The sequence below is a fragment of the Chelonoidis abingdonii genome, chromosome 6 (genome assembly GCF_003597395.2).
Source record: "Chelonoidis abingdonii isolate Lonesome George chromosome 6, CheloAbing_2.0, whole genome shotgun sequence".
In the NCBI taxonomy this organism is placed as follows: domain Eukaryota; kingdom Metazoa; phylum Chordata; order Testudines; family Testudinidae; genus Chelonoidis; species Chelonoidis abingdonii.
Window position 1 is genome coordinate 110,200,101 of NC_133774.1, and position 22,165 is coordinate 110,222,265.

At 39.4% G+C, this 22,165-nt stretch overlaps 1 protein-coding gene across 6 annotated transcripts in view; it reads left to right on the top strand.

The window, feature by feature from the left end:
• The window catches only part of NFIB (nuclear factor I B), a 228,453-nt gene that overhangs the window by 204,996 nt on the left and 1,292 nt on the right, over positions 1 to 22,165 (top strand). For 4 of the 6 annotated variants that reach the window (XM_032776168.2, XM_032776161.2, XM_032776176.2 and 1 more), the window contains exon 12: positions 16,800 to 22,165. This exon is cut by the window's right edge and continues 1,292 nt beyond it. In XM_032776168.2, coding sequence (XP_032632059.1) covers positions 16,800 to 16,929 — 130 coding nt within the window. In that variant the 3' untranslated portion in view covers positions 16,930 to 22,165. The remainder of the gene's footprint in view (positions 1 to 16,799) is intronic. The other 2 variants (XM_032776194.2, XM_075067323.1) reach the window with 1 other exon arrangement.

Below are 22,165 nucleotides of genomic sequence, written 5' to 3' on the forward strand. Positions count from 1 at the left end.
TAATACACATTTACATTATCTTTAATGTAAATTGAATCGTTAGAATATACTATAGTTTAGTACCTGGGATGCCAAATGTTTGCTGTCAAGTGCAAGGCGTTTGTAATTTGAAAGGACTGCAGATTTTAGGACTTAAAAAATCGAATCACAATTTAAAGAACTGAAGTACAGTAATATATTTTGGGGTTTACAGATTAATATGCAAAAGATGGTGGGATTAAAAACAATAGGTGACTAGTATGGCAGTTCTCTGATGCGGGTGCTATTTTAGGAATGAATAATCATACCCATAGAAGACATTCTGAATAACAAGTTCAGGACAATTGGTATAGATTTAGGTCACTAACATGCTTACGAAGCATGTCCTTTATAAACTAAAATATAAAACAATAAGAATTCATTATTCATGAAAAGCAGTTATTTTCTTTGCATGCTAGAGAAACCTTAGCTATTGGTACAGAATCAACTACACATATATTATAATTAAATTATATATATATTATATGTATAACTGGTTATGGTAGTAGGGATGTGTGTGTGTGTGTTAAAAATAGATGAAAGATAATAAGCAATGTCAGTCTTTCAGTTCTTTCATATGCAGAATTCCCTTTGATTTATCTCAGTGGGGGGAAGTTATACATATGAGGAAAAGCCTGCAGATTTGGGCCCTAACAGGTGAAGCAATCTCTCCCCCCACTTAAAATAATTTTATATACCTCTTGGAGGTATGTGTGTACAAATATGACAATGTATCATTGCTATCACTTCCAAATAATTCATGTACATATCTGTGTGAGTATGTTTGGATATATAAAATCTTGCTGTGCAGTAGCCTAGATGACATACTGTGTTTTACCGTTGATGCTAAAAGTTTTTTTAGTATCAGTTTGGAAATGTGATATATGAAATAGAAAGTTGGATGCTGTGTATGAATCCAAAGTTTAAACTATTAAACTAGTATTGTTGTACCAATATTACACAACAAATGATCTGCTGGCAGTTTCTTGCGTGATTGTATGTGTTTTCTGTACTTTTTTTCTAATAATTTTGGAGTCTGGTAGAATTCTGAAATTGTGTTGAAGGAGCAAAGTGGCCAAAAAAACAGTTTTTCACGTCAAAAATCAAATAGTACAATGAATGGAAAGTTAACCTAGTGGGATCACCTTAACTCCTTGAGGGCTGATTCACATTATAAATCCCCATCATGTGATAATTGGTAGTTTTTATCAGTATTATCAGACTGAGCTAGTGTAGCATAGAGTGTAACTTATTCTCCCCCCAGCAGTATATAGCTTTCTCAGAACATTAATAGGAGACTGTAGATTGGACAAGAACTCACAGTTTGTGAGCTAGTGGTTGGTGGACCTGATCCTCAAATAGTGTTAATCAATGTAATAGTATTGACTTCATTGGAGCTAGACAAGCTGAGGATCTGGCCCAGTGTATTGTGGACTTCAGTTGTCATGCCTACCACACGTGCTCCTTTGCTGTAAGTTGCTGAAAGAGAGGAGGGGGAAAAAAGACGTAATCACATATAGATGAGGGTTATTTTTAAAATGTAGCCTTTGGGATACAGATACTCTTTTCAAACATCTGTGGAAAAGAAGACATCAAAGCATAAATGGGAGATACTATAACAAGTGGGCAGTTTTCTTGATGAAGTCTTTATATCATTACAAGAAAGAAACCTTTGAGCAATAAATCCTTTTTGAACATTTGGTAAAGCAATATTTTCTTGTTAAAAAAGAAAATGGAAAAGTTTTCTCCCACAGACTTATTTGATGGGTATTTCCTCCAAATCTGCAATACTCGTTTGGATAATAAATAGTGACTTTTTATAGAAGGGTTTCATGATTATTTTAAGTTGCAACAACTAATATGTCGTGGTGCACTGATTTTTGAGAAGTCTTGTTGAATACTTGTACTCATTGAGGTCAAAGAGTTGGTAGTGCCTGAAAATGAGCTTTTCTGTATGTGCATAGATCAGATGATAAAAGTGACCAAACTGAAAGTTTTCTCCATGCTGCACTATCAGTGACCTCCCCCATCCCCAGCTTGGGTAGGACCACCCTCTGAGAGGGTGAGAGGTGACATGGTCCCTATGCTTGTTCTTTTTGTATACTTCGTCTTATCATTGGCTGCCAGTCGTGCCAAACAGAGCTAAATGATCTATGAATTTTAAAACTAACTGATAATTTTTTTCTAGTAAAATGACAAGCCTGATATAATTTCTGGAGGAATAGTAATATATATTTTTCAAAAACATTAACTTCTAAAATCACTAGAGAAAGACAACATGACTTATACAAAATGAGAAACTTAAGTCATCAGTGCACTTATTTTAAAAAAAAGCAGAGTAGTTATGTGTATGGATCATTATACAAACTTAGAGGTATCTATCCTTCAGTTGGTTAAAATAAACATATTAGTGTCAGTGAAGAAGTTTATATAAAACATCCGTTCAACACCCTCAATAGTAAACAAAAACAGGTTTTTAATATAATAGTTTAAAGTAATTTTATTTTGCTCCTGGTACCATGGTTGCCTAGAATTGACAACATTTGTATTATCTATTTATTGTCTATATAATGTATTTGTTTGTTGCCCTGAACATTAGGACCTTGGTTCAGAAAACCATTTAAACATATGCTTAAAATTAAGTATATGAGTAATCCCATTTATATAATGCTTAAAATTAAGCACATGCGTAAGTGCTTCACTGAATCAGGACCCTATACTTCATGCTTTTTGCTGTATAGATGAAGATAATATTTAGAACTTACCTAAACAAAGGTCACTCAGATCGTTGCTGAGGTAACTGTAAATAGTTAGAATCAAGTTGGAAAATGAAGTTTCAATAAGTGCACAGTAAACAAAAATGTAGCAAGTAAAACAACCATGCGTGAGTGAGAGAAGGACTCAGTGAAACGTATGGGCTGGGTGCCTGATCCAGTAACCATTATCTACCCGTAAGGTTAGTCACGTTGACTCCAGCATGATTAAAAAAGGGATGCAGGATTGGGCCTCTGAATACTAGATTTGAATATTTCCCAACTAGCCTTTCATAAACTGTAAACAAACCACTAGTGGTAAAATGTAAATTTTATCACACACATTGTTAATTTTCCTATTATTCTCAACTACTATAATTTATATTTTAAAAAAAAACTGCTGCTCTTAAGGGTTAACTGTTACTTTAACATTACATTTACACTACCCAGGCAAATGCACTAGGCTAGCATTTCCTGCCTTCAGTTTGTTATCTTGACACATAAGTACAGTACAACAGCTGGTTTGTTCCTGGAGCTCCTGAGGGGAGCTTTATTCTCAGAGTGCTGAATTTCCTTTTCAGCTTTAGCTGTAGGAGTGTTCAAAATGTTCAGTTTTTTAAGCAGCACTCTTTGCCCCTAGCACTACTCTGGGGCTGTGATAATAATGCAGATAAGGCAGTTGAATGGAATACTCTCCAGTTCGTGGGGGAGTGGGAGGGGAAGTGGAAATTGCTTAGAATCTTTTCCATACCACAGTACTTGTGTCTGTTAGAATCTAGTGAACATACAAAGTCACTAACAACTGAATTATCACTAAGTGTTTCTGTAGTTATCTGTTGTATTAAAAAAAAAGTTAACACATCTGGACAACACACACACCTGTTAGATCAAGGATTTTTTTATTTTACTTCCACAGTTCATATTTGATTGAGATAAAAGTACAAACTCAATTTTTGAAACTAAGAACAAAGAAGTGAAAATCTTTTGCTGATAAAAGTATTCACAGCAGACAAATGCAAGGATTTCTGGTCTTTATCAATTGAAATCGCTATCTCTTATAGTTTCACCCATCTCTGTAATAAAGAAGGATGTGCAGAACATTGTTTCCTTTCCATCTAGGCAAACATCTTCAGAACACTTCCTAAGAAATTAATTGTATTCCAGCCAGACTTGCATGCTGCCATCCCACAGGAAATGGGTCAGCAATCCATTAAGATGCCATTAGATAATCTAATTTGGAACTTAATCTCTAAATTAACCATGCTCCATACTTGAAGCATACTTGAGAGAAAGAAAAAAAGTTTATGTTTGAATCGATAGGGGAGCCGAAGCGTGAAGAAGGCTGTTTGTTTTTTCTGTAGCTGTGGTCACGTCTCAAGCCGTCTGGTAACCAGGAGAAACCAGACATGATGTAATTCCAGATTGAACTTGAACTTCAGGGACTTAGAATGGGGGAACAATGGACCACAGGAATCAATAATGTCCATTTTCCACATGATTATGTTTGGAGCTTTAAGTTAACCTTCATAGGAGAATCAGCAAGATCTGCAGTGCAATTAAAATGAGGTGATCTAGAGACAAGATATTGAGTAAAGAAAACAACTTTTCCAGTGATATTTTCTGAGTGGCACTGCAGATTCCAGCAGGATTAGGAAAGTTCCCGCTCTGCAGTAAACCGGTTGCCTGTTCTGAGCTCTCTTTGTTCACTTAGGTAGGACAAACTTAATCTTACGTTTCCTGTCAGATGATTTTTGGCAGCAGTTTTAGGGAAGGAGGAGCATGTTACAGAAAATTCCCAAGTGTAAAGTGTACTTTTAACTCCTTGTTGACTCTGGAATTTTACCTCCTAGCCATTTTATCTCAAGTTGTTTCATTTTAAGCAATAAAAGTGCACTTTTTTTTTCTGCAAACAAGATGTTTGCTTGCATTTAGTGTTGTGTTTACTAAACAAAGAAACTTCTGATTATATTTACTTAAGTGCTAACATAACATTTAATAAATGACTGTTTTAAATTATAAAGTAAGTTGTGGAGAAGAAAAGTATAAAATGCTGCTGTGATTAAGTTTTAAAAAAAGATATTTCTATTGAATGTTTTGAAAAAGAGAATTGATGTCATGTTAGAGAACAGGAATATGCAGTCTGGATGCTGAAATGCAGCCCTTTAGTTAACCTTTCCTTTGCTGCATTGCAAATTTTTATTGTTAAGTGGAATTTTCCTGTTTTCTTGTTATTTATTTATTTGGCCTATTATGTCTGGCTGAAGTTACAGAATCTGTTTTTCTCAGAAGATTAGCTCACACAAAAGAATCAAATCATCCTGTGCAAAACATTCATGTGTGTTTGGTGAAGGACTCTGTTAGATCTTCTTCATTTGTTTCCGTTACCCATCAGCCCTACTGCAGGGACCCCCAAAACCCATGTATCTTTGTGTCTGCCAGGAACCCTGTGCCTCTGCACTGTCTCTGGGAACTCCCACTCCCGATACCTCAGTTTGCATGGCAGCTAGCTCTCCAGCCAATTGCTGCCCCAGGCATCTGACCCTCCCTCAACCTAGTCAGGGTACACAGCACAGAATGGGTGTGCACCAAAATCTCAGTCTGAACTATCTGTGCTGAGGACTTTTTGTGGTGTTGATATGAGGATGCATGTCTCCTGACCCCCTTCACCTGTTTCACTCTAAACCCACAGAGAAACTTCTTCAGGTCCATGGAGAGGGAAAACAATGCCTCAGAAGCAGAACTCCCTTGCCTCCACTTCCCCTGTGGAATTTTCATCTCTTCCATCTGCTAGATGGAGAGGATGATTTCTGCCCAACTAAAATATAAAAAGCTTCCTAAGTTAAGCAGAGATATACTTAACATAGCATCTCTTCCAAGGTAGAATTTGGCAGCTGTTTAACTCCACACATTAACTCTACTCACACACCAATTTAGGACAGAGAGTGACAGAAAGTACCACACTCAAGGGAGAATTAATAGTGGCAGAAATAACCAAATTGGAATTCAGCCAGGCCACTGGAGTTAACACCACTACTCCTGCAAAGTGGCATATAATTTTAATGTCCACAAATGATTGAAACTTTAGCTTCATGTCTCAACTGAAGGAGAGCATTTTCAAATAAAAGCAGCAAAGAATCCTGTAGCACCTTATAGACTAACAGACGTTTTGGAGCATGAGCTTTCATGGGTGAATATGCATACTTCGTCAGATGTATTCACCCACGAAAGCTCATGCTCCAAAACGTCTGTTAGTCTATAAGGTGGTACAGGATTCTTTGCTGCTTTTACGGATCTAGACTAACACGGCTACCCCTCTGATACATTGCCCTCTATTGCTGTGCTGGGGCATCGGTTCAATTCTGACTCAGAAGGTAGAGCATAAGCTGCTACATCTTCAATACCACTTCCTTCAGCATCAAGGTGTTCCTAGCTCTTTTAGCCAAAGTACTGATCTAGCCTGGCCATAATTAGCTTGTGAGAGCTGATGTGATCATAGCAAAAGGTGATAAGGCTGCAACTAGAAATGCTATTTTAGGTCAGTGGTCCCGAAACTGTGGGGCATGCCCCCTAGGGCGGCATGAAGGAACGTTTGGGGAGAGGGGGGCTGTGGCACCACCCAGCCCAGCGCCAGCCAGGGCCGCAGAACCATTCTGCTCCCAGTCCAGCCCCTGCACCAGCCACAGCTCCACTCCACCCTCAGCTGCAGTTTATCTCCTCCCCAAGGCCAGCTCTGTCCTCATTCCCTCTCTAGCCCCAGTTCTGCCCCCAGCTCTGCCTTCACCGCAAACTCTGCTGCTAAATCAAATGTGCAGTAATGGGTGTGAGGCATGGATAGATTCCATTACTGGGAAGGGGGTGTGCAACAGTAATAGTTTGGACACCATTGTTTTAAGTCTGCTTTTTAAGACAGAGGTTTTCCTTTTTTAGATCAGAAAATGTTTGTATCAGAGACTTCTTAAGCTGTTACAACAGAAGTATTAACTGCTGGAGACTTAACTTGATATTGGTGCAAGTCTTGATTACATTTATTCTTCAGTGCAGAGTAATTTGTTTATTACTCTCCTCACATTAATATAACCTCCACAGTGGACTGTATATAAATACTGTGCTGCTTATGGTCAATTCCAGTAATATTTTAATCAGGGGTTCTTGAAAGAGCACTTAGTATTTTTAAAAGAAAATCATGGGTGAAATCTTGATTAAATTAACATGTGAAAACTGCAATGGAAAATATTAACCCTTAAGACACTTGTAGTGTTTGTCTTTGCTATTTTATGACATTTGTGAACAAAGAAATGATGACTGCAGAATCCATCTATTATTAGAAAGTCTAGTTATTATCAGCAAAGACCACTGCTGCTGCTAGTAAAATTATTGTGGAAGTATGATGGTTCACAGAGTTGGGAGTGACACTGGTAGACTCTCCTTACAAAGGTGCTGGTTGGAATCTAAATATGTAACTGAAAGCTATTTTCTGATGGCTGCTTATCCTGTAACCTTGTACCTGGAATGCATATAGAGAGACAAGGTGGGTGAGGTAACATCTTTTACTGGATCAACTTCTGTTGGTGAGAAAGACAAGCTTTCTAGGGCCTGGTCTACACTATGCATTTAAATCGATTTAAACAGCGTTAAATCGATTTAACGCTGTACCCGTCCACACTACAATGCTCTTTATATCAATATAAAGAGCACTTTATATCGATTTCTGTACTCCTCCCAGACGAGAGGAGTAGCGCTAAAATCGATATAAACATATCGGATTAGGGTTAGTGTGGACGGAAATGGACGACTTATTGGATCCCAGGCGCGTAATCCACCACAGTGCACGACTGGACAGCTCTGGAACAGCACATCTGAACTCGGAATGCAGCTGGCAGGTAAACAGGGAAAGAGCCCCCGAACTTATTGAATACATTCCTGTTTGCCCAAGCATCGGAGCTCTGATCAGCAGGGTGGCGATGGCAGTCCCAAACCAAAAGAGCTTCCAGCATAGAACATAGGGAGATCACTGGACTGATCGCTTATGGGATGACAAATGTTGTATCAGAAAGGCTCCGTTACCGAAGACGAAATTCCAACAAAGCGTTTGAAAAAAAATCTCTCCAGGCTAACACAGTGCGCATGACAGAAAGTGTAAATCGGAAAAGACCCAAAGAAATCAATGGATGCTTCCCAGCCGATAGGGAGGGACAGGGGTTACTGAGGACTCGCAGCTCATACCACAGTCCAACAGCAGTCTCTGAAAAGTATTTGCATCCTTAGCTAGCTTCCCAAGACTAGTATGGTTTCAAAACCAGTGTCTGGCAATGGTTCAGGGGAATAGCTCCTCAGTTGCTTTTCGCCACCGCCCCACCCATAAGGAAAGCGGAAAAGAATCATTTCTTGAACTTCTTTCAGTGTCACCCCATATGTGTAACTGAAATGCTTGCTGATAGAATGCAATGCTGCAGCCAGTGAAGAGCACTACCGCTCCTCTCCTCCCGGTGGTAGACGGTGGCCAAAATAGGGGAACTGGTACTGTCCTCTTGATGAAACGCTGAGTGCCCAATGCCTATAATGCTTTTTTTATTTTATAATAATGTTAAAACGATGTAATATGGGGCGCCTGGTGGTAAAAACAGGGATGATATCCCCAGTGAGTCACTTCCATGATATAGGACAGTCAAAACTGGCGTTATCATTACACGCCTCCGGCTCCATCACTAACAGCGAATGGGGGGCTGAAGCTTACAACAATTCATTAGCCCCCACCTTTCCTGTGTAAAGACGAAAATTCTGATTAACTGCCATGGACCTTGTCATAGCAGCAGCAACCGGGCTTCCTCTCCCTGCAACCATAACCTTATTGCCTGCCTGGACTGTCAATAGCATGACACGAAGGCTGGCCTGCCCCTCCATTTATATCTCCTAACAAGTCTCTGTTTCTTATTCCTGCTTATTTTAACTAACTAGTTCATGCACAAATGGGGGGGGGGGGACACTGCCACGGTTAGCCCAGGAAGGTGGGGGTAGGAGGGAAAGCAAGCGGATGGGATGTTTGCAGGGCACCCTGTATGATACTGACACAAGAGCAGCTGTGCTCTGATACACTGGGGCGCGCTAGACAACTTAGCCGCTTATTCAGGCAGGACCTGACTCTGATTTTTAAGAAACCATAAAGGAGATTGACTCAGGGAGTTCTTCCACATTTTGCTTTGTGCCCAACCAGCTGATCTACAGCCACGGGGTGCTCATGACACCAGCGGACCAGTACAGAGGCGAAGAAGATACAATTCGAATACTCCATTGCACTTTTTTCCTCCAGGCAATAGACGGTACAAAGAACAACTGGTAACCATACTCTGCTATATGCAAAGCAAATGAATACTAGCTTGGTAGCGCTGGATGTACCCTCTGTCCGCGCACTCCAGTACAAATAGCGGTGCCGGAACAAAAAAAAAGCTGAACGGGCTCCATGGTTGCACGTACTATGGCGTCTGCAGGGCATCCAGGGGAAAACGTGCGAAAGGATTGTCAGCTGTTCTTTTCCCGGAAGGAAAACGGAAGAACTGACGACCTTTACCAGAACCACCGCACGACAATGATTCAACCCAGAATTCCAAGGGACGGGGGAGACTGCGGGAACTATGGGATAGCTATGGAATAGCTACCCACAATGCAACGCTTCAGAAATCGACGCTAGCCTCGGACCATAGACGCACAACACCGAATTACTGTGCCTAGTGTGGCCGCGTGAAATCAAATTTATAATATCAGTTTTATTAAACCGATTTTAGCTAATTCAATATTATCGCGTAGTGTAGACGTGGCCTAGCTTACATAGAGATCTTCTTCAGGTCTGAGAAATGTACTTAGAATGTCACAGCTAAATACAAGGTGGAACAGATTGTGTAGCATAAGTAATTAACACCATGTTTCAAGGGACCATTCAAGGTGAAGTGGCCCATTCCAGTCATGGGTTGGGGAGTGTTAGTGGGTTATAGACTGTTGTAATAAGCCATAAATCCAATGTCTCTATTCAGTCCATGATTTTTAGTGTTCAGATATTAATTTAAGCTCCCAGGCTTTTGTCTTTTATCATTTTTCTGTGTGAGTTCATTAGAGAGCGTAGTGATTGGTTTCATCCACATAGTTGTTATTGGGTCACTTAGTGCTCTAGTTGAGCTATACCACATGCTATGATAGGCATGTGTACAACCCATGGATCTTGGAAGATGTATTGTGGGGGTTGATGATCATCGTTGCAGTGGAGATATATCTGCAGGTTTTGCATCTGATATTCTGGCAGGGTCTGGTGCCTCTTTGAGTTGGTGTGTCCTGGTCCATGGGGAGCTTGCTTCTGATGCTGAGTTTGAAGAGGTTGGGGGGCTGTTTGAAGGCCATAGAGTTCTTTCAGGATGTGGTCCCCACTGAGTATGATTTATAGTTGTTTGATGAGAACCCATATGAGTTCATGTGCGGGGGGTAGGTGACAACTAGCTGCGTGCAATCAGAGAGGGCTTTATTTCCGCATTGAAGCAGGTTCTCTCGGGGTATTTGGGTGGCTTGTTCCATGACATCATCTCCTTCCATGGTGGAGTGTCCTTGTTTAGTGAAGGCGGTTTTAAGTATGTTAAGATGTATACCTGGATTTTTTCCTTGGAGCATATTTTGTGATATCTGAGTGCCCCACTGTAGATAATAGATTTCTTGGTGTGCTTGGGATGGTTACTGAATCTATGAAGGTAAGTGTGGCAATCTGTGGATTTTGGAAACCTAGGATGAAAGGTCCATTGACATATCTCAAAGAAAGGGGAAAAAAAGGCAGAAGAACTCTTCTAGTTCTCCCCATGTTACTCTGGTATCAGATTCTGTGGTGGGGCAATAGTTCAGTTCCTTGGAGAGTACAGATAATTCAGCTCTGATTAGGGGTAGTCTTGACAAATTGATGATGTTGGCGTTTCACATAGGATCCCGATGGTGGGTCTTCATGTTATGGTTTCTCCTGGAGATGGTGTTCTGTGGGAAGTGGAGTTGTTGTAGTTAGTTCCCCTTTTTGTTTTTGTGTTGGAGGTCTGCCATCAGGTTTTTTGAGATGCATTGATGATATTTTCATTCTCTGGACAGACACCTAAACTCACTTATAGATTTCCACCACAACTTCAGCAACCATCACATATCCATTAAACTCTCTCTACAACACTCCCATACTAGCATCCACCTCCTGGACACCACAATGAGGTTCAACAGTGGAACTCTACAGACAACTATGTACAAGAAACCCCTTGAAATATGTGTTAGTTACTTATGCTAAATAATCTGATCCACCTTGTATTTAGCTGTGACACTCAGGGTACTTTTCTCAGACCTTAAGGAAAGTTCTGCATAAACTAGAAACTTGTCTCTTTCACCAATGGAAGTTGGTCCAATAAAAGATATTACCTCACCACCTGGTCTAGTATCCTGGGACCAACACAGGTACAACAACACGGCACACAGCAACAACAACATGGAACAAGTTTGTAGCTCATCCTCTTATCTAGTGGGCAATTATTCATGTCACAAAACCTACCAGCACAGGCCTCAATTATATCTTTTAGTTAGATTGTATAGTATGCAGTGTTCCCTCTAATTTTTCCCACCCATGTGTGGAATGAATTTTGTTAGGTGTACCAGTATGGAGGTGATGTGTCACACACAACCTCCTTGGTGAACATCACAAAATTCATGTGGTGGGGTGGGGGCGAGGGGTTCAGAGTGGGAGGGGGGCTCAGGGCTGGGGCAGAGGGTTGGGATGTGGGAGGATGAAGGCTCCATCTGGGGCTGAGGGCTCTGAGGTGGGGCTGGGGATGAGGGACTTAGGGCTGGGGCAGAGGGTTGGAGTGAGGGGATGATGGCTCTGGGGTGGGGCCGGGGATGAGGGGCTCATAGTTGGGGCAGAGGGTTGGGGTGTGGGGAGTGATGGGCTCCAGCTGGGAGATGCAGGCTCTGGGGTGGGGCTGGGGATGAGGGGGTGGGGTGCAGTGGTGCTCCCTGAGTCTGCTGTCTCCAGCACACTCCTCTCTCCACAACAGCACCTAGTCTGGAGGAGGGGCACCTCTCCCCTGGCCACAGCAGGGCCAGGCTGAGTCAGGGGAGGGGCGCCTGTTCCCTGCTGCAGCAGGTCCAGGGCTGGGCGGGGTCAAGGCCGGGAGAGGGGTGCCACGGCAGGTCCAGGGCTTGGGGAGACTGATTCCTCCCCGCTACAGCCTGAGTACCTGCACAGTGCTTAATAGGCAGCTGTGTAGCGCACAGTTTAGAGGGATCTTAGATAGTAAGGACAGCATGGAGCTGCTCTGTCCTCAGGGGAGGCTCCAGGCATCAGCACACCAAGCGCGTGCTTGGGGCAGCAAGCCACTGGGGGCGCTCTGCTGGTCACCACGAGGGCGGCAGGCAGGCTGTCTTCGGCGACTTGCCTGCGGAGGGTCCGCTGTTCCCGCGGCTTCGGCAGACCTCCCACAGGCAAGCCGGTCGAAGGCGGCCTGCCTTCCATGCTTGAGGCGGCAAAATGCCTAGAACCGTCCCTGTCTGTCCCAGAGGGAGCACCAGCCTGTTTGGGGCTGTAAAAGCAACAGACCTTCTCCTACAACTCTCTGTAGTATGCAGCTCACTAGCTTCTTCCCACCAAGCCAACTCATCTGCCTTTTGTGTGATGGGCACAGCTTTGGTGTGCCTTCTCTCTACCCTCCTTGGGGCACCCTGTGGAGGAGAGAGGGGGCAGTGTCTGTGCTTTCCTGAAATCAGGGATTGCAATTCTGCCTGGCAATCGGATCAGATCACACAATGGCGAGGTGAAGGGAAAGTTATCTATGCTCTTCACACCATTGCTACTCACATAAAGACAAGGCAACATTTGGGACATAATTAGCTCTACTTGGCATTTTTGTTAGGAATCTCTTCAGAAAAGCCAAGGATGCAACAGATGTGGAAATTAAACTTTCTTACTCTCTCAGAAGTTCCCTCCCAATCATGGTGGAGGGATGATGTCAGGGCATTGCAGAGAACTTCTTTCCAGTCTGCGCCAATTCTGTGGATAAATAGAAGATCTTGATCTCCAGAACTGTCTGTCTGGGCACATATCATGAGCACTGAATTGCCATCAGTTCTTTCACTCATAGGTGTCTGATCCACCAAGCGGCAGTTGAAAATTCAATTACATTTATCATACATTTTATGTAAGACATGCAAAAGTGTGATGAGGCTTCAAAATCTGAAAGACAGACACCAGTATCTTGTAGCTTAAAAGAGCCTGAGTGAGTTGTGATTTAGCATTCTGATTAATATGATTTGTATTACCGCTGCACTTCCTGGCTCCAGCCTGGATTAGGGCTTCATTGCGCTAGGCACTATACTTATTTCCTCCATTTCGCTTTCATTCCCTTTCCTTTCCTGCATATATTCTTTTACTTGAAATTGACCGTTTATAGGTGGCAGGACAGGTCTGCCCCAGGAATCATCATTATATCAAATTGAATTCTCATAAGTATTGTTTCTTAAATGCACAACTAGTTCTGAAAGCTCTAGAAACCATTCACCTGGACGTGCCAGTACTTGGAAGCAGGTTAGATTGCTGGAAAAGACTGTAGGGACCATCCTCCATTGCCAGGGGGAAGAACTAGCCACTACTCAGCAGTTCAGTTTAGATAAAAAATTATCAGACCCCTAAGCTGTGATTCCATTTCTAATCAAAGCACTTGTATACCATTGCACTGGCATGTTTTGCTATTTGTTAAGTTATTTTCACTGTTATCCCTAAGAGTATGAACTGGATACCAGAACAATCTATATCTTATAACTGTTAACTTAACCTACATACTGGTAGTAAGAGGCTTATAAAACTCATATGGGATCTGCATAGTGTTAACCTATGAGATTTATTCTTCTCCAAGGATTCATAAACCGTATTGACAAATATATTGCATGCTGCATTTGTGACATGGTCATAATGTAAGAAGGGAGGTTTGAAAGGTTTAAATAAACATCTACATTAAATTTGTTAGTTATACTGCAACAACAGTTTTATTAGGTCACTTACTGCAATTTATTTTTATTGAACATTTTCCAAAAAAATAAAGATCTGTGTCTCCTCTCTATAATACTGGATAAGAAAGCTGCGACAAATAGTAATTTGTTCTTTATTGGCATAAACTGCTGTCTTTCATATACTGTAGTCATTAGGAGGTTGTAAACTTTAAAAAAAAATCCAGATCAACTTCCAGCCACTAAAGTACACAGTGAATTCTCCAAAAAGATAACCTGTAAGCAGTTTATCTGGACTTCTTCTTTGCAATCCCATGTTGAATCTGCCACAGAATTTACATTCTTTTAGTTACTCTTCTCTTTTAAGTGGCTAAGACCATAAATCCTGAGCAGTCTCTCTTTTAGAATGTTTTCATTAATTTATTGCAATTTTTTATTATTACAGTTTCTCATACACAGATCAGCATGGAATCATTTTGATTATTTTTACTAGCTGTCACCTCATCTTGCATTTTTAACATTGCTCACATTAAAATGGGATAATGAACAAAAATGCATTGTTGGACACAAATAGTGAAGGAAGATGAAGAGAGATAAGTTGAAACAATTAAGCCTCTTATGTGAGATCTTGGTACTGAATATTTTTTTGGAACCATAATCTTTTCATCAGATCATATTGGGCAAATCTTTCATGTATAAATGGATTTAACTCTTTGTGCATGTTTTAAGATTTATTGCATAACTATCTCCATTTTTGAATATCAAGGAGAATGAAAATTCTTTCTTAGACAAACAACAATAAAACACTGAGTTCACCAAAGTTCACAGAAATCTTTTTGAGGAAATAGGAAATTTAAGATGATCATAAAGTTTTACTAGATTTGCAAGATCTAAAAACTCGTGAAAAATAGCAGCACTTGTGGGCAGCTTTCTAGTGGGATACACGTTCGCATTCAAGGGTTTGTATATTTTGAAAAAGCTGCTGGGTGGTATTGTTTCTATAGACATTATTACATACATCTCAGTGTGATCATGATCCATATAATTAACTGAGGCAGACCGGTCTTGCTCCGATGGGAGTTTTACCACTGATTTCAAAGAGGGCAAGATTGTGAATTTAAGCCAAAATTTTCAAACTTGGGTGTGTAAAGTTAGACATCTAAATACACGTGGTCTGATTTTTCAGAGGTGCTGAGCACATGTAGCTCACATCAAAGTCACAGTTTAGAAATTTTGGCTTTAGTTTCTATATTACACAGAAGTATACTTCCAAATGAACTGGGTGAAAGAGATGAAGAAGAAAACAATATGTGACTAAAGGGAAAAGGCCACTTTTCCCCCATAGTATTATTTAACTGAGGAACATGTTCAATAGACTTTTAAAAAAAATTATATTTTTCTATATTTGCATACCAAGAAAAGATTGCACAAATGGCCAAATATAATCGTAATTATTATTTGTACACTTTAAGATTGATAAAGGGGGTCTGTTTTCCCCTTAATGCATACTCCCTAACTCACATTTGCACTAACCAAGCATGTGCATGTATTTGAGCAAACAGGATCATGAAAGGATGATCAAAGAAATGGGACGAAAAAATAACTATAGCTTCCCTCATCAAAAAATATAATATGGATATCAGATTTCAAAGTAAAGCACATGCAAATGTTTTGCAGAAAAAGTACATATCAGATACACAGTGTGCGTTCACAGATTAGACTTGTGTGCACTTGGATAGACAGGTGTCAAATGGCTACATGAGTATGCAAATATCTAGTGTGCACACACCCACTGGGTATTTGAGAACATTTGGTGCAATAAAATAGGTATAAATTAATTGCCTGCACAGGTGTGCATGCCTCATTTTGACAATATGACCCTGAATGTATGTTTCCATTTGATATAATGGCCTCTCTTATCATGCTTATGTTTGCTGAAAAATATATGGCCAGACTTTCCAAAGAGCTCATTATTTATCGGCTTCCTGTTAGGCACCTACATAAAAGGCTGGATCTTCAAAGAGCTCAGGTCGTTCAAAAGAACTTTTTGGAAAATCTGGCCCCAATTGTCAGCACTGTACACTTTTGGAAATCTGACCTGGAATGAATAATCTTGTAAATACTTTGCCACTGGGTGTAATGCTTATTATTGATAGTTGCTACTTGGTAAAAAATTGCAGATTAATGGGACTTAGATTCCTTAGTGACACAGGTGCTATTGACTATGGGATGTAGGTTTCTAGTCACTAAGATACTTTTGAAAATGTTGCTGTACTGTGACTTCAGTGGAACTACTCACGGTCGTAATTTCTACATATGACAGTAAGTATTTGTATATTGGGCCCTAAGTTATCTGGTGTTCCTTGGCTATTGCCATGGGACTGTAATAAGGAATGCACCCTGCTTTTGAAAGTATCTAAAAAAAAAAGTATGTTTTCATGCATTATAGCTAAAAACATTTCTTCTTCATCGGAGTCTGCTCCATTTTGGACTCATGCACCTCACAGGAACATAATATAATGGAGAAAGGGGTTGAATTGTTTGATAGAGGGGATAGAGGATTTATTAAATCACAGAAGAAATTTATATTATACATTAAATGTGTATTTTTTGTTCTAGTAATAAGCAATATAACAGGGACACTATAATAGATTGACTAGTTCTTAAAATCAGAGCAGCAGTTTCATATGAGTTCTCATAATGTAGTTTTTTGTACCTGCTCCATAAACTTCCCTCTTTAACTTGTCTGGGGCTCTCATGGAATAAGCAGGCTATTTAGTGTATGATTACAATAATTCATATTAACACATTTACTTTTGTCTTTCAGTTGAGTTTGCAAAGGAAATCATTCACACTTGAAGTTCAAGTGGCATTCAAAAATTTACCATCTTAAATTTATCTTAAATAGTATTATTTATAATGAATACTAATCTGAATCTTAATCACATTTATTATGTTCTTATTGTTGCAACATTCTTAATCTTTATTTTGTTCTCTCTCTCTCTCTCTCTCTCTCTCTCTCAACAGTCCTGGTACCTGGGCTAGCTTGGTCCCTTTTCAAGTATCAAACAGGACACCAATCCTGCCGACAAATGTCCAAAATTATGGTTTGAACATAATTGGAGAGCCTTTCCTTCAAGCAGAAACAAGCAACTGAGGGAAAATGAAACAAAACAAAAATTTAAAAGAAAAAAAGGAAGGAAGACAGGACAAAAATGAAACTGAAGAAAGAAGAAAAATAGACCAGCAATTGCAGCATTTACAATCACTAATTCCCTTAAGGTTGAAACTGTAATGACATAAAAAGGGTCGATGATATTTCACTGATGGGTAGAATGCAGCCTCTGCTAAGTAGCCTTTGTTATATGAAGTCCGCTGGGAAATAGATGTTCTGTCTCTGACAATATATTTTAACTGACTTTCTAGATGCCTTAATATTTGCATGATAAGCTAGTTTTATTGGGTTAGTATTCTTGTTGTTTACGCATGGGATCACTATTCCTAGTTATCTCACAAAACAAAGGCTAGGCGGCAGCAACAGAGCTGCAAGAGGACGAGGGCTGTGAGACGGCCATTTTCTCAACACTATGATTTCTAAAAGTTAAAAAAAAAAAAACTCTGTAGCCTTTAGTTATCAGTACAGATTTATTAAACTTTGGCCCTTAACCCAGCCTTTTCTAGCGTGTTACCTAGTTTGGAATTTTCAAAGTCAGTATGAACACAGGCTCTCTGGAAGAAATGCCTCTCTGTAGGTAAAAGAGTTATCTCCTCTTGCAACAGTAAAAAAATAATTTACCTTTTTACCCACTAAAGAAATACTTACAGAGGCAAGTGCAATTTAAAAATTATATCTAAAGGGGAACATCATTATAAGTCCTTCAGCCCTTGGACTCTAAATTGAGGGGATTAAAAAAAAAAGAATTTAAAATTTCTTTGCGCAAATTTATTTTCCCCTCAGTTTTGAGGGCATTAAATCAAGACAAATCATGTCATTGAGAAGAAGAAATTAATGGAAACACAGCACTTATGTTGGTTTAGCTGCTGCCTCCATAGAGGGGTAGGATTTATTTATTTAAAGTTACTGGTTGCATCAATAACCCATAGGGTTTATGTAAAGTTCTATAAAATCTGCATCATAGAGACGAAGAAAAAGGCAAATCCATGTCACAAAGGCAAAGCTTACAGTTTACAGACTGGGAATAGCAGGATGGGGGGTAAAATATATTTAAACATGCACTCTTACAAAAAAATAAGTCTAATCACAGGGTGCTGAAAACTTGCATGGTGCTTTCAGAAATTAGCCTTGTTCAACACATTTCTCATATTGACAGAACAGTAACGTGCATGGGCAGACACATTTTGCCTCTATGTCTCTTAAAACTAATTAATTGATTAAAAATACTCGTTCCAGTAATCCTAATTTGCACGAAGTTATAATGTCCACATTACGTGCCTTGCCTTGAAATCTTAAAAAAAAAAAAAAAAAAAAAAGTGACATCACTCTACTTGTTTTGCTGCATTTATTATTTTAAATCTTTGCCATTTTTATGACAAAATATTTTGTACTCCAGATGGGGGGGAAAAGTGTGACATCATGGATTTTTTAGACAGTTATACCTTTATCTCACATTTATAAAGCATATCATGGCTGTGTATAGTTGCCGCTTAAAAATTGTAATCGACCAGCAATATTTTCAGTATTTTGGTGTTTTTTCTATTAACCTTTCATGTTTTTCATCTTCCAATTAATATGGGGGGGGGTCAAATTTATACGAATTATGCAATACCAAGTTTTGCCTATGTAGGTAGTGCTTTTAGCTGTATTGGTTATTATAGGTAAGTACACAGATTTAAAAGAGAAAAAAAAAGAATAATGTATGCTTTTTTTTGTTTGTTTTAATTGACCAAAGTGGATACTGCTATTTTTGCAGTGTGATGAGGTCCTTTTGTGTACTGAGAGATGGACAGGGGATTTTTTTTTATACATATATATATATATATACATATATATATATTCTGGGGAGGGTGGGGAGGATTTTTAACACTTTACAGTGTAGCTGTGAAGCAGTGCACCCTTAGCCAGGCAAGGGCTGCAAAGCGACTGTTCTGCCTACTGTGACAAAGTTTCAAATAGGTTCCCTCTTTTTAACTTCCCACCTGGGGTGCAAGCTGAACTCATTTCTGGATTTAAAAAAAACAAAACAAAAAAAAGGATTCTGTTGGAGGCAGACTTGACTTGAGGAAATTGTTCTACTTTTTAATTTCGAGAGGTCAAGACCCACAGTGAGACTGAGTCTCTTTTATTTATGGCAAAGATATGGTATCCGAAAATGTACACTTTTAGAGGGTGTTTTTAGCTAGAATGACATGGAAACACACTGTCTTCTATGAGATGCATGTACTGAGCCACATTCTTTGTTGGCGTAACTCAGTTGATTTTCAGTTGTCTCCAAAGGAGTTACGCCAGCAAAGAATTTGGAGCACTATATTTAAATGACTGGTGAATACTCATTTTCCCTATGTCAAAGAGGTGGGGTCTTTTTTAGTTTATTAACACACAACATCTGAATTACAGTCATCTACATTAGCAGACAGATGCGACAGGTTTAGAATTTCTTCACATACAAAAGTTCAGATGGAAAGCTGCAGTTCTGTACTGTAACTTGAATGGAATTAGAATACAATGTAAGGAAAAGTTTATTTCAAGTAAAGTAAAATCTTACAGACTAGTGGGCCTAATGCTGCAAACCTTACGTACATAAGGACTCCACTTTACAGCTCAACTTTCCTATCAGTGCACACCCTTTTATTAGGATGTGAATGCAGGGGAGAATAGACTGCTGAGTGTTGAGCCCCCCGTGGGATAACTGAGCCCGTAAAGGCTGCTTCTATTCTAACTTTGTCTTGAAATTTCCCATTATTGATCTACCCCACTGGGATGCAGCTCTAACAATGGTAGCACAGCTGAGCAGTCTAGTGACTACTAGGTGCTGGCATTTTTACTACTGTGTCATCCAGCCCTGCTCAGAGTAAGTCCAGATGACAATATAGCTAAAAACAGTGGCAGCTGCCAGCGCCTTGTCTCCACTAGTGCTCCCATCATCATTGCTATCTCCATTGGAGCTGTATCAGTGGGACGTGTTATGAGAAAGCTGTGTAGGCAAGGCCTAAAAGGCAACAGAGAGAGAAAATAGAAAATAAAAAAACCTCAAGATTTATATTTAGCTAAATTAAAAAAAAAGAAACCAGCTTTATGTTGCTCTTTTTCTGAGCCCCACAGTAAGTGAATTTATTCACTAAGTAAGCGGCTGTTAAGACTAACTGAAATGTAGTAACAACCTTGAGGATCTGTTAGGCTGTGGCCTGATAAAATAAGCTACATATTGTTCTCTCAGCACATCACGTAATAATGAACAATTATGAAACATGGTTATGTGCTGGAGAACTGTATTTGATTATCCCATATAGTAAGATGTCCCTTTAAACTTTGACTAGCACAGCAGGATGAAACCAAGGCAAGTCCAGACAATAAAGTGCAATAATTTAAATGATGCTTATCCTTGTAGATGGCGGATGCTCTTAACTAAACTTTTCATGTATCTTTGACCTATGGTGTGAACAAATCAAGCTTACAAACACAGACTCTTTTTTTTAGTCAAATTCGCTCTTGTGTGAATGAATTTTCCTCAGTGGAATGTTAAGTGACTCTGTGGGTTTTTCTGCCTACCTCTTTAATATAAAGGCCTGTTTTGAATAAAAGAAACCCAAACTTCCTTTTCTTTTCTTTTCTTTTCTTTTTTTTTTTTTCTAAATTCAAGAGTCAAAAGATAAAGAAAATATTGAGGACTCAAATCTGGTCTCTAGCCTCCTCCTTCACCAGGAAGTGTATTCTGACTAAATCAAGCCACCCCGTTCTATGTGCACTGTTCTGCCTTTAGTAAGTTGCTTTGCAGCCCTAACCTTATGGCTGTGCCACTGAAGTGTGTTTCCCCTGGAGTGACATGAACGTTTGAGGCTTGACTAAGGGAAAAAGGAAAAGGCAGTGAAGGAGACTGTACATAAAGACATGGCAAAAATATTAATTATAGCAATATAGTTGTGGGGTGATGTTCAGGTGGGCAGCTCCATTGAAAATATGTGAATGAATCTGTGAAGCTGCAAGTAGCGAGAAGAACGGAGGATCTTCTTAATGAACCACCTACCTTGTAGACAGTAATTTGTACACTGTATAGTTTTGTTAAGAATTTTTTTTAATTAAAGTACCCTTGTTTGTAAAGCTAACTTTTTAACAGTTATAATGGAAATATATGACATTTCCATTTTTAAAGTAAACAAGAATATTCCTTGTTTGGAAACTGGACTTGGGTTAAAACTCTCCAGTTTCTTAATTTATGTATTAAAAAAATCTGTCCACGTTAGGAGTTATTTCGCAGATTCCTATGCTTGAAAAGCCTAGGTTACTAATCCTTTAAAAAAAGTTGTAAATGGAGAAAAGTTATATTTTATGAAGGTTATTTTGTTGTATTTAGTATTGGAAAAGTTAGTTTTCAGAGCATTTCAGAATGTTGGAAGCACCACTGTCTTTTTATTAGTATATATGGCCTTTAGCAAAAGTTTTTTGTGATTGTTACATGATGGTATTTAAGATTAGGTTCACTGAGCATTCAAGATAGGCAGAGAATTCTAACAGTACTTATTGTCTCACATAGCTGTGTCCTCAGGGAGCAGAATTTTGGATTTGCAACTTGTAGCTTCATAAGGACTTAATGAAAGAGATTGCACAGGGACATACTCAGCCATGACACCCAAGTGTGTTCTGTACCTAAACTCTAAATTATTTGTACAGTGTGAGATTATGAAGGCTGCAGAAAGTTATCCCATATTCAGAGTACAGTATTCACTTTTAATGAAACAACGCTATAACGTTACTGGCAGTAAGGCCCTAAGCATAACATCCAATATAGTTTACATGATCCTGTCGAGGTCCTTTAACATTAACCAGCTGCATGCTTCCTGAGCTTTTTTTTTAATTTGGTTTCTGTAGAAAACTTTAAAAAAAAATATGCAGGCTAATCTAGTTCAACAGGAAAAGCTTAAAATTGAATGTTCTACTCCATGCTGAAGGAGCTGAAAACTATCTCCTTCTTATTTGCACTTTCTGCTAGTTCCCCTATTTTTTTAATTCCTCAAAATTGTGTGGGTGTGGTGGAGCACTGCAGTTGGAGGATAACACGGACCACTGATTTTGCCCTTTAACCCTGCACAATGACCTTTGCATCAGCCAAACTTATTGCCATGACAACTCTTTGTGCTGTTTCCACACCACAGCTCTGTTGGTCACATTGTTAATAGTAAAGGGGACAAGTTGGAGACGGTCAATTTTTTCATTTTTT